The 13,755-nt window shown below is 39.6% G+C and overlaps 1 protein-coding gene across 7 annotated transcripts in view; it reads left to right on the top strand.

Annotated features, from left to right (window-relative positions):
• The window catches only part of LOC140201476 (syntaxin-binding protein 5), a 228,458-nt gene that overhangs the window by 122,152 nt on the left and 92,551 nt on the right, over positions 1-13,755 (top strand). For 4 of the 7 annotated variants that reach the window (XM_072265644.1, XM_072265647.1, XM_072265646.1 and 1 more), the window contains 3 exons: positions 2,763-2,888; positions 3,313-3,464; positions 6,348-6,431. In XM_072265644.1, coding sequence (XP_072121745.1) covers positions 2,763-2,888; positions 3,313-3,464; positions 6,348-6,431 — 362 coding nt within the window. The remainder of the gene's footprint in view (positions 1-2,762; positions 2,889-3,312; positions 3,465-6,347; positions 6,432-13,755) is intronic. The other 3 variants (XM_072265649.1, XM_072265645.1, XM_072265648.1) reach the window with 1 other exon arrangement.

Below are 13,755 nucleotides of genomic sequence, written 5' to 3'. Positions count from 1 at the left end.
ATTAAATAGAAAATCAGGAAAACATACTACCAAGTCAACTCAAAAAAAAAATTGCAAAAATATGTAAAGGAAATGTAAGGGACCAGAAAATGTGTGTGTGTGTGTGGGGGGAGGGGTTATAGGATGTGTGTAATGCCCTTAATACCTCGTGGATTGCCTTACAAAAGATAAGGGAAAAGCTAACATAACAGAACAGTGTAAAATATTAGATGGGTAAAGCGGTAAAAGAGAAAGTATTGAAGCATTCAGCATATTTGAAAGCAGTAAGTCATTATACCAGGATGACACCAGCTTATTAATGTAACCTAGAGAGGAATTTGCAAAGCCGTTAACAATCATTTTCTAATCTTTGCTGGTGAAAGGAGAAATGCCTGAGGATTGGAAGGCTGCTACCATTATGAGTTGTTTAAAAAGGGAGGAAGGCATAAACCAAGTAATTTCATGCTATTGCAGCAAATTATAGGCTAGTTAGTTTAAATTTGGAATCATTTCAGTGGGTGGGGGCACTATAAACTTCCATTTAGAAAGGTATAGTTGATTTAGTACAGTCAAATTTGGACCATAAGACCATAAGACAAAGGAGCAGAAGTAGGCCATTCGGCCCATCGAGTCTGCTCTGCCATTTTATCATGAGCTGATCCATTTTATCCTATTTAGTCCCACTGCCCCGCCTTTTCACCATAACCTTTGATGCCCTGGCTACTCAGATACCTATCAATCTCTGCCTTAAAGACACCCAATGACTTGGCCTCCACTGCTGCCCGTGGCAACAAATTCCATAGATTCACCACCCTCTGACTAAAAAAATTTTTTCGCATTTCTGTTCTGAAAGGACGCCCTTCAATCCTGAAGTCATGCCCTCTCGTACTAGACTCCCCCATCATGGGAAACAACTTTGCCACATCCACTCTGTCCATGCCTTTTAACATTCGAAATGTTTCTATGAGGTCTCCCCTCATTCTTCTAAACTCCAAGGAATACAGTCCAAGAGTGGACAAACGTTCCTCATATGTTAACCCTCTCATTCCCGGAATCATTCTAGTGAATCTTCTCTGTACCCTCTCCAAAGTCAGCACATCCTTTCTTAAATAAGGAGACTAAAACTGCCCACAGTACTCCAAGTGAGGTCTCACCAGCGCCTTATAGAGCGTCAACATCACATCCCTGCTCCTATACTCTATTCCTCTAGAAATGAATGCCAACATTGCATTCGCCTTCTTCACTACCGACTCAACCTGGAGGTTAACTTTAAGGGAATCCTGTACGAGGACTCCCAAGTCCCGTTGCATCTCAGAACTTTGAATTCTTTCCCCATTTAAATAATCGTCTGCCCGTTTATTTTTTCTGCCAAAGTGCATAACCATATACTTTCCAACATTGTACTTCATTTGCCACTTCTCTGCCCATTCTTCCAATCTATCCAAGTCTCTCTGCAGACCCTCCGTTTCCTCAGCACTACCGGCCCCTCCACCTATCTTCGTATCGTCAGCAAACTTAGCCACAAAGTCCTCTATTCACTATTAAGTGACCTTCACTATTAAGTGACCTTCACTATTAAGTGAAGGTCATGTGGGTCAAGTTGGAATTTTTTAAAAGTTGGTAACAAGGGGACTCACTGAGGAGAGTGCATTTGTTGTTGTCTCTACAGATTGTAGCAAAGCATCTGACAGTGTCCTGTATGGCAATAAGGTCAATAAAGTAAGAGCTCCCAGGAGAATGGCAAACTAGGATCCAAAATAGTCCTGATGGCTTGAAGCCATAGGTAGAGGTTGATTGTGTTTTTGTGACTGGAAAGCTGTTTCCAGTGGGGGTGCTCATGGGGCATGGGTCTCAGCTCCTTGCTTTCATAATATATATTGAATGATTCAGATTTAAGAGGGCTTGATGAAGACGTTTACAGGAAGCACATTTGGCTGTGTAGTTAATGTTGAGGAAAATGCTAGACCACAGAAAAGTATAAGTCACTTGGGATGAAAAGTGACAAATGAAATTAATTGCAGAGAAGTGTGGTAATGCATTTTGGGAGGTACAATGAAGTAAGAGAATGTGCAATAAATGAGAGAGTGCAAAGAGGTGCAGAGAAAAGGATTGAATTGTTTCTACAAATCATTAAAGGTAAGACAGGTCAATAAAGTGTTTAAAGAAGATGATGAGGGACTTAACTCGAGATGTATAAAATTATGTTGGACCTAGAAAGAGAAAATAGAGAATACCTGTTTTCCTTAGCTGAAAGTCAAAATATAGACGTACAAGTAATTGATAAGATAAAGGAGAGATAAAAAGATTTTTCACCCAATTGAATTTAAGAATTTGTTGCTCATCCTAAAAAGAACTTGGATGCGTGCGTGGAGCTGTAACCTTGAAGTTAGTGGTATTTGTTAAAATAGCTCTTCGTCGATCATGGCTTCTTGCATCACAAGTTTTCTTAGATTTGGAATGAGGCTCTTGTGACCAAATTTGATTTTTCACACTAGTCCTTTTGCAGATACCAGAAACTCCTTTTGCAAAATAACAGGCTGATCTATGCATATAAAACCTTAGGCAAATGAGAAATATCACCTCTAGTAAAGGAAAACAAGAATAATTGAATCAAGTTAAGCCTGCTCATTTTAGTTGTGTATTTGGAGATAGTGCCTTTTCATATATAAACAAAGTTACAAATTACTGGAAAATACTGAATATTGGAAATATTAATAAACTTTGCTTCTCATTCAGTCTTGAAAGGTTTCGTTTAAATCAAATGCACATGTTTCCTTCTCCAGAATTAGAAGTACTCCATTAAAACAAGGGGCAGGCTACCAGGCTGAAGTAGTCATTCAGTTGGTTTGGGTAAACGGCGAGCCTCCACAGCAGATAACCAGCCTAGCAGTCAATTCATCATATGGACTGTGAGTACCAGCATCTACTGTGAGTAAAGCTCTGATTTCCTACAACATATTGCCCCAAATTCAAGGTATTAAAATGTGACACATTACAATGACGATTAAATTTTCTGCTTATCTAAATCACATGTCAACCTTTTGTTTCACATACTCAGTTTTGTGCAGGTGATAGGTGAGAAAACAATTTGTTCCAAATCGAGTTAATTCCATGTTCATCGTGCCTGGTCCTCAGCTGTCACCACGAAATATCACTTTCTCTTTCAGGCAATAGAATTTATTTCGTTGCCCTTTCTAGCCCTACTGTATGGTATATAAATACATAATCATGTAACACACTGCTCAATTTTCAGAGTGGGATGCAGATTTGTTGTTGAGTATTTATTAGCAGATGAAATATATTGTTTAATAATGCCATTTATTTTCCTTTTAGTTTGGTGTTTGGGAACTGTAATGGTATTGCAATGGTTGATTACATTCAGAAGACTGTACTTTTAAACCTGGGCACAATTGAACTCTATGGTTCGAATGATCCTTATCAGAGGCAACCAAAGTCCCCCCGCAAAACCCGGCAGGCCTCAGGAGGTAGGCACTGATGTTTTCACTTCCTTGATTCCTGCAAGAGATGAAATAAACTTAATGTGCTCTGTGGATATATGCGCAGTATGCAGAACATGCAGTCTGTTGTGTGAAATCATTAGGTGGGTGGCAGTACAGTTCATGGCCATCTATTCCATGGCAGCATGAAGTGTTGTACTTGCTACTGCTGTGGGAGAAAGGTATTCTTCTGAAAGGAACATAATCATCAGTAAGCATTCAGTGAATCACTGCTTTATTATCAGTCCTTAGAAATGGGATGAAACAAGCTGGCCTGTACACAGCACATGGAAAGACTCATAAATTAAAATCAATGGACAAGGAATTTAACTGCAAGAGATCAAGGGCTGGGTGTTTATAATTATGCAAGTGTGCCAGAGCTAAATAAAATGCCCAACCTTTAGTGTGGCATTTTCTAAGGTTCTGATACAGTATCTGCAATCAATAAACTTTATGGGCTGAATGGTCCCTGGAGCTGTAAATAAATGCCTAATATAACTCAATAAATAAATTAATTTAATTTTTTTTTAATAAGTTAAGCACAAAGAATTGTAGATAAGTGGTGGAAATGGCCTAATAAAAAAGGCAGAGAAAATGTAATAGCTAAATGAGTGGCAAGTAAAATTCAATATAGATCAAAAGATATTGCAAACTAAAAGGAAAAAAAATTAGGTGTAGGGATAGATCTGCAAGAAATGGATCCTATTAAAAATGTAAATTGTTGGCAGCAACTTAAAGATTTGTGCATTAAACTACATATATGGGGAAATCCCAGTGCTACTGTCTGTTTCACAGAATAATGGCACCAATTGTTGTTCGACCATTACTTACCATAAGCTCAAGGCCAGATATAACTGAAGCTGCAATAGAAAGTGAAATGAAACTTACTATAAATGAATACTTCACTGTAGAGGAACAACTAGCATAATGAAAAGCTTCACTTGATTATTGAATATCCAGTTGGGCTTGTGTGAAACCAAAACTCTGCAATATATTGTATGTGGTTAGAACTTAAATACCCAGATTCAATTTGAGTCACCCAGATACACATTGCAGAGAAGGCCTAAAAAGCTAATTTTAGCCTTTGGTATTTGAAAGATTGGAGGAGCCTGACATAAGAAATAAGATGGAAAATATGAGGGGTAAATGAAGTATAAAGTATACTTGGTTGTAAGTGCGGATGTTGGATTAAGGGTCCACAGAAGACTTGGAATGGTTTAAGAAAATGACGGATTCATTCAGAGATGGATGAAAGTGTTTTCCCATTCAAAATATGATATTGTTGTTATTTCTATTTGTTTCCTGTTACAATGGCAGTACACTGATTAAAGAAAAGGAAATCCATGTTTAAGCACACATTTCTTAACACTTAATGTAATACTAAACTCATTTGTTCTGTTCATAATCCATTAACTGTTCAATATGAAAGGATTAGTTTAATTCTGTAGGTAGTTTTGAAAGTCAGAATTAAATGAGGCAGTAACTTGTAATGTAGAAATCTCATATTCAGAACTGGCCGTTTCAGAATTTTACAATTCTTTATCACTGCCTTGTTAAATTGTAGAAGTAGAATAAATGTTGTTGAAGTCTATATAGCAGCATTAAATTTCTGGGGATAACATTGCATGAAATGTTAAAATAGCTTGAACTTTTATAGGAATCTCAATTATAATTTCCTTTTACTTTGGTCTTTAGGAGACAAAAGGGACAAAAATAAACCAATCAGGGGGTTTGCTTCTGTTTCACCTATCAGACAAGCTTTTATTATGATCAGTGCTAATCTATGTGATTTTGTTCTATCCTTTGAATCTTTCGTTATTAATATAGTAACCCATATAGGTTTGTGTAGTTACTTGATTATCATTATGCATTTGTCCAATGCTATTAATAGAAGTATCTATGTGCCACCTGTTCAGAAAAGAACAACTAATTGCTAATACTGTTCCTGTGAAAGCATTTTTGACTCTGGTCTTTGCATGCAATTAGTCAATTAAGAGCCTTGTAGGTAAATGCTTCATACATGTACCAGCTATTATTCCCATTAAGAGCTACATGCTGTTACTGAGGTATTGCTGCATGTTATGATAACACCACTTATAAGTTTTAGATGAGCAGTGATGTGAGCATTGTCACCATGTGCACAAAGCTCCATAATCCTTTGCCTCACTTCACTTCATGCTGTTAAAATCCTTGCAGGGGAAGTCTGGCGTGGGAAAGGGGAGTTGAGATGCACTCTGGGCATTTGTTTTTCTAATAACATGAAGTACCAGAGCAATGGGTTCTGTAATCTCTTAACTGACATAAGATCCTTCTGTTTACTTAACATCTTTTAAGATGTATTGGTTTCTAACTTCCAAATCCAATTTCCTTCTCCCTTTAAAGAATTCCTGGTCACTGCTAACATGGAAGACTTTTGAGGCAGCCATTAAATGACCAAATCATAACATTACAAAATTTGCAGCATGTTGTTCTTAATTTCATTTTATAGTTGCTTTCACCTTCTGTGATATCACACTTAAATTATGCTGCAACTTTGAGCATCTGATAATTGGATGGCTAAAAAATTGACCTGTTAATATAGCTAGAAAGCTTTTTTATCTTAATTGCTTTGCAATCCTCCAATTGTCAGCATGTTAGTGTATTTCTGTCATTTGCTCTTTTTCAGTAACATATAATTTGCTTACACATCATGAATATAGTATTGAGGTCACAAAAAGGTTGTGAAAAACAGCTAGTGATGTCTGATTTTATTTTCCCATCTTTGTAAAGATTGCATTATCTTTTGCTATGTTCTAAGTTTTGTTCTGCAGGTTATTACAGCCAAAAGACTATTTTGGTGTTGTGCTCTTTCTTTTTCCATTGCATCCTAAGGCATGCTGACGGTGACTTCTTGCATGTGTGGTCTTTCTAGTTTATATTCTGAGTCTGTGAAAAGACTTCGTTCTTCATATCTAAGTAAGTTATGATGATACAAATTTGTCTTGCTTTTGTTTCTGATGTTACTATAGATATCATAAGCCATTGAGATCAGTGCAACCTGTATACCCCCTTTTATATAACAACACACAGAATGTGTTGTTAAGACTATATATTCATATCGTTGGTTACATGATGCCTGGAGGAACTCAGAAGTCTTTTTTTCCAATCCCCATTGCATATGAGGGCATTTGTAGTGACCAGTTTTGTGAGATGAGAGCTGAAGTTTTGCTAGAGTAAATTTCACTTGAGAGGAGAAACATGGTTTGCATTGATGGACTGTATTGCACCTGGACTCTGCCTCATGGTTGATCCCTGCCATCCCTAGTCCCACCTCCATAGCAGCCATTTGTGCACTACAGGTAGCCGGTTAGCTCTCTATGGGTCTGCCAGCTAGCAATCAGAATGTTCCCTCCGAATGTTTTGTTTGTGGTTGTTGATCATTATCATTTACCAAATGGGGATATCACTTCATTAATCTGTAATAACTCACAGTTAGAACAATAATCAAATGAGTTATAATCAGTAAAACATCATTACTGTGTCCAGCACAGCAGAGTATCAAAATCATAAGACTATTGCTGAAGTTAGCATCTTAAAATACTAATAGGATGCATTGTGGCAACTGTGCACTGCGGAAAATCTTGCATCTGACAATGAAGGGAAAGGCCTTATAGCTTGTGACATTGCTTTAATTCTATGGAGGTTGAACCAGAGCAGATCCCCAGAGTGGAAATGGAGAAGAATAAATATGCTTTTTTCATGATCAGAAGTATAGTTATTTGATCAGTTTTTGAGTCATCCATTCAGAAAGACACAACAGTTCCCCTTTCCATTAATAAGTTCCTTAAATGATTTGAGAACTTTCACCTTTATGATCTACCTGAACTGATCCTCTTTTATGAAGAGCTGTATGTCCAATTTTTTTTGACTGGTTTCATCTTGTCCCCTGTTCATAATGTAAAGAAAAGGTTATATTTCAGAGGAAGTCCATCCCATAACTAGCCAATAATGAAGAGTAGCTATGAGAAACTGGAATTATTACTGCTCATTTTTGGGATGCAATGGGTATCCTTAAAGCTCCAGAAAAAGCATCCATGCATATTAGTTGCGTAATTTGCACTTAGCGTCACTGGTGAGGTTGGTGTGCAAATATAGTGAATGTCTGACAGAAATATCCAGATCAGATGTCATGAAATCAATCAATATGCAATGCTGTTACACCACTAGCACACCTTGTATTTTGGAGCTCACCATTGTAGTCATCACCATCCTTCAAACCATGTTATGTGCATATTGCAACTGAAAGACCCATCACAGTGATGTTATTTTGTAGTTTAGTTCTGGTTGATTTCTTCTGCCTCTTGTTTTGATTCCACATGTATTTGGTAATTTCTAGAGTTTGTTTCAAATTGCAAAAGGTGGTAGTTGTTGAAGGTTGTTGGTATGTGGCTAAGGTACACCAATAGGCACTTGACTTGAATGCAACATGAACAGTATGCCCACAGAATCTTAAGGAGGTTTCTCAAAAAGATACTATATTTACCCAATTTGTTAAATGAGCATTTGTCATACAACCTCATGAAGAATGTGTAGCCTGTGCTTCACTGATCTCTTCACAGAAACCTGCAGCAGCTCACGTGAAAGATCTTGAGAGGCTGACAGATTAATGAAGTAATAAAGGTTGATCTGACTGCTTCCAACCTTAATTATTCATGTCAATTCTGAGTTTACCACTCACCACTCTACCACCCCAACCCTACAACCTCCACCACAAAGGCAGATCATTAATGCTTGTTCCTCAGATAACTGATGGCATTGCATTCTTCCTTCTACACCTCATTGATCTTCTCCCCATCCACGTGGCCACAGTGCAAAATGAAAGCTTACCACAAACAAATATTCTAGACATATTTACAAATTAGATTATTTCATTTTGCATATAAAGGTTAACTAATCACTCTCGTGCACCCACAGTGCCTTTTCTTTCTGTGTTTTAACTCATTCGACTGTACTATCATAATGGCTGCACTGTGTCTGGTGGAAAGTTGTTGATGACTTTTGTAGAAGATTTAAGACAAGTTTTGAAGCTGGCCTCTAAGCTCTGGGCATACGTGACTTTGTTATTTGCTGCACTACCTTGGGATGGCTGATGGCAGTCTGGACTAGGTGTCTGACAGATGATAGGAAGGACACCACCTATGTGATGGGTGTGGGAGGGCATGTATGTTCTTAAGAGAGGTCAATGTGTTTCTGTTCTACAGAGCCACTAGCAGAGCAGTCCTTCCACCACGTTCCAGCAATATATATTTTTGAAATTTCTGTACTGCTATCACTTTCAATTCCCTTTACATTTTAAAAATCCACTCCATCGATAGCAGAAGTTTGAATTTTCATAACAGCACATTGATATTGCTTGTCAGTAGTCTGAACTCAACTATATCTTATGGTTTTACTGTGATACTCGGGCATTGAATGGCTGCTACAATTATGACTTTGGCTTCTAAACTGCATTGTTTGGGTTTGCCATTGAATTGATTGAATTGGCCACCACTTCCATACTGCTGTAACTTATTGAAGCTCGTTTTTTGCCAGATTATCCCATTTTCCTGACAATGAACTAAGAACATTTGGTAGGATTTGCAGTGTACCATGTAATTCATCGTGCCTTTCTTCTATAGCATGCCCATTGGAGGTTCTCACTCAAGCCCCATGCCTACGCTATCCCTGTCCCTGATCTTGCTGCAGACCAAGTGTTTGGTGACTTATCAGGTGCATATCTAGTCTGGATCCTTTACTCCAAATTCCCTGCAACTTTTGTATACAAGCTAATGACTGCATCTGTAAAATTTGGTGCACTCCTTCCTTGTGAATGTCTTTTTGTTCATCCTCTGCCAAGCCAGATAGCATTGCTCAGGATTCTCACAAAATAAACGCACAAGATGTGAGGATAGTAGAGGGATGAATGGGTATGAGTGTGATGAAAGAAGAAGTGAATGCTAACATTTATTGGAGCTAGTAAAGCAGCTCAGATTGTTGAGAAAGGTTAGGTGTGAGGAAATCATTCTGTTTAATTGATTCAGCCCCTTCCTTTGAATAACTTGGACACATTTTTCAAGGATTTTAGAACATCCCAATAGACCAATCCTTCTCCAGTTAATTCCTGACATTTCCGGTTTTAGTGCCATGTGGTCCTGCAGGAGAAAGAGAAATGTGACATTGAAAGTTGTGTGACAGTCATGGTTGATTAGCTAACAGTGAAAGTAACCTGCTAGATTTATTGAAGTTGTGCGAGTGTCAGTGAACGTGATAGAGATTGTTGGTTGATGAGTGACATGAGTTTTGTGAATTGAGCACTGGTTGAGATTAATGTACAATTGATAGGTTATGCACTTACAGGGCTACTTTGAATCGGCGGTCTAGACCGATTCATCTTCGAACCTGGATGAGCATGCTGCAGTTGTTACAGACTTCGTTAAAACTTGTGTGGATGAGTGTGTGCCTACAAAGACTTGCTATACATTCCCAAGCCAAAAGCTGTGGATGAACCAGGAGGAACATCGTTTGCTGAAGGCTAGATCTGTAGCATTCAAGTCTGGCGACCCAGGTCAGCACCAGAAAACCAGGTATGACTTGCAGAGGGCTATTTCAAGAGCGAAGAGACAATTTTGAATGAGGTTGGAGGCGACATCGGGTGTACGACAACTGTTGCAGGGTTGGCAAGATGTTACTACCTACAAGGTGAAACCAAATAGCATGAATGGACTGATGCTTCACTAACAGATGAACTCAACACCTTCTGTACCCACTTTGAAAGAGAGAATATAATTACAGCTGTAAAGATCCCTGATGACCCCGTGATCTCTGTCTCAGAAGACGATGTTAGGCTGTCTTTAAAGAGGGTGAACCCTCGCAAGGTGGAAGGCCCTGACGGAGTACCTGGTAAGGCTCTGAAAACTTGTGCCAACCAACTGGCGGGAGTATTCAAGGACATTTTCAACCTCTCACTGCTACAGGCGGTAGTTCCCACTTACTTTAAAAAGGCAGCAATTATACCAGTGCCTTGTCTTGTCCATACTGCACCAACTGCCGCTGCTGGGCTATAAACATGCAAGAGTAATGTGTGGTTAAGTGCCTTGCTCAAGGACACAACACGCTGCCTCAGCTGAGGCTCGAACTCATGACCTTCAGATCACTAGTCCAACGCCTTAACCACTTGGCCACGCACCTTAATGACTATCGCCCAGTAGCACTCACATCTACAGTGATGAAATGAGGTTGGTCATGAGTAGTCTGAACTCCTGCCTCAGCAAGCACCTGGACCCATTGCAATTTACCTATTGCCACAATAGGTCAACAGCAGACACAATCTCAATGGCTCTTCGCACGGCCTTAGACTACTTGGACAATACGAACACCTATGTCAGGATGCTGTTCATCGAATATAGCTCAGCATTTAACACCATCATTCCCACAATCCTAATTGATAAGTTACAAAACCCGGGCCTCTGTACCTCCCTCTGCAATTGGATCTTCGACTTCCTAACTGGAAGACCACAATCTGTGCAGATTGGTGATAATATCTCCTCCTCACTGACGATCAACACCGGTACACCTCAGGGGTGTGTGCTTAGCCCACTGCTCTACTCTCTCTATGCCCATGATGGTGTGGCTAGGCATAGCTCAAATGCCATCTATAAATTTGCTGATGTTGGTAGAATCTTAGATGGAGATGAGGGGGCGTACAGGAGTGAGATATACCAACTAGTAGAGTGGTGTCTCAGCAACAACCTTGCACTCAACGTCAGTAAGACGAAAGAGCTGATTGTGGACTTCAGGAAGGGTAAGACAAAGGAACACATACCAATCCTCATAGAGGGATCAGAAGTGGAGAGAGTGAGCAGTTTCAAGTTCCTGGGTGTCAAGGTCTCTGAGGACCTGGTTCCAACATGTCGATGCAGCTATAAAGAAGGCAAGACAACAACTGTACTTCATCAGGAATTTGAAGAGATTTGGTATGTCAACAAAATCACTCAAAAATTTCTATAGGTGTACTGTGGAAAGCATTCTGACGGGCTGCATCACGGGCTGTATGGGGAGCCTACCGCACAGGACCAAAAGAAGCTGCAGAGGGTCGTAAATTTAGTCAGCTCCATCTTGGGTACTAGCCTACAAAGTACCCAGGACATGTTCAAGGAGTGGTGCCTCAAAAAGACAGCCTCCATTATTACTGACCCCCAGCACCCAGGGCATGCCCTTTTCTCACTGTTACCATCAGGTAGGAGGTACAGAAGCCTGAAGGCACACACTCAGCTATTCAGGAACAGCTTCTTCCTCTCTGCCATCTGATTCCTAAATGGACGTTGAACTCAGTAACACTACCTCACTTTTTTAATATAAAAAGATGGGAGGAGAAGATGGCGGCGCGACGCAGCACGCGCAGCTCTCCGGTGAAATGATATCATATTTGTAAATAGGATGCCATGCACAATTCTGATTTGATAGAGACAGACGTGAGAAGCACAGAGGAACATCTGGAGAAACTTCTGAAATACCCAGTTCACTGCCGCTACTACTGTGTGATCGAGAACCTCCAGAGGGAAGGCCCCAAAATCCCCGGGTTTGCCTGCTGCTGGCGACCGGGGCTGGGGTCGAAGCGTTTGGTAGAGATGGTGCTCAGTACTCGGTGTCAGAGGGCTGGTCGGAGGCTCGAAGTTTTCAGACGACTCAGAATCGGACTGTAGTTGGGCGTGGCAGGGAGAGTTTTCTTCCTTCTCCCATCTGCGTGAGATGTGGGACTTTCAAGAGACTTTGAACTTTCTTTACTGTGCCCATAGCCTGTTCTTCATCAAGCTATGGTATTGTTTGCACTGTTGTAACTCTATATTATAATTATATGGTTTTGTTAGTTTTTCAGTCTTGGTCTGTCCTGTGTTTCTGTGATATCACACCGGAGGAATATTGTATCATTTCTTAATGCATGCATTACTAAATGACAATAAAAGAGGACTGCGTGTCCTCATAATCTAATATATTATTCCTGTTTTTGCATGATTTTTAATCTATTCAGTATAGGTATACTGTAATTGATTTACTATTTATTTTTTTCTTCTATATTACGTACTGCATTGATCTTCTGCTAAGTTACATTTCATGACACATGCTGGTGATAATAAACCTGATTCTGAATTTGAAAATGCATTTGCTTATCACTAGCTTGTCATGACAATCTACTAAAACCATGGATGCTTCCATTTTGAACACAATGCCATTACCTTGTTCAATGAGGTATTAACAGGGTCAGCAGCCAGAAAGATCCCAGATATGGATGTTCCTGTGAGCCCCTTTATCTTAGTGTGATCATTCATAAGCTAATTGAATTCTTGAATTGCTATGTGTGAACATTCGGGGTAGGAGCAGGAGTGACCCATGATCCCTTGACCCATTTACTAAAAACACATCTGATCTAATTGTAATCTTGGCTCTACATTCCAGTTTACCCACACTAACTGCTCACTGTCAATGATCTATCTACCTGTGCTTTAAAAATATTCAAAGGCTGCATCTAATTCTTGTTGGGAAAGATCCAAAGATTTCACAATCTTTGGATTTTGGCTAGCTTCATGACTATCTTGTCTCATTTAGATTTGAGTATGGGTTACCAGTATTCTGATCCTATGTGAATGAATTCAGTACATCTTTCCTACATTGCAACTCCTTCACCTTGAGGCCTTCAGTACAGCATCTGAAAAACTTGGATCCCATGCCTTCTCACGTTGTGAGACTTCTCACCATTTCCCTGGTCAGATTTATTTCCTGCATGACTGCCAGCATTTCCAGACACAATCCATATTTTTAGCAGCTTAAGCTGGGTTTAATTGGTGCGAAGGATAGGCGGATGGTAGGGAAAAATTGCAGTCCCGTGAGATGAGTTAAAATATAACATGGGGGCAAAATTAAAAGGGTGATGAATACAGGACTAAAGTTGTTATATTCAAAAGCATGCAGTATACAGCATAAAGTAGATAATCTTGTAGCGTTGTTAGACATTGGCAGGTATGATGTTGTGGACATCATTGAGTCGTAACTGAAAAGTCATCGTTACTAGCTTACAATATCGTTACAGCCAACAATACACTTTGTATTGAAAGGATAGGCAGGTAGGCAAAGGGGATGGCGCAGCTCTGTTGGTTAAAACAAAATGAAATCAAGTCCTCAGGAAGAGGTGGCATAGGATCTGAAGAATCTGTGTGGGCAGCAATAAGAAACTGCAAGGTAAATAGATCTTGATTGGAGTTGTATA

This window comes from Mobula birostris, chromosome 8 (assembly GCF_030028105.1).
Source record: "Mobula birostris isolate sMobBir1 chromosome 8, sMobBir1.hap1, whole genome shotgun sequence".
NCBI classification, from domain to species: domain Eukaryota; kingdom Metazoa; phylum Chordata; class Chondrichthyes; order Myliobatiformes; family Myliobatidae; genus Mobula; species Mobula birostris.
The sequence above is the reverse complement of the archived record's forward strand: the minus strand, read 5'-3'. Positions and strand labels throughout refer to the sequence as shown.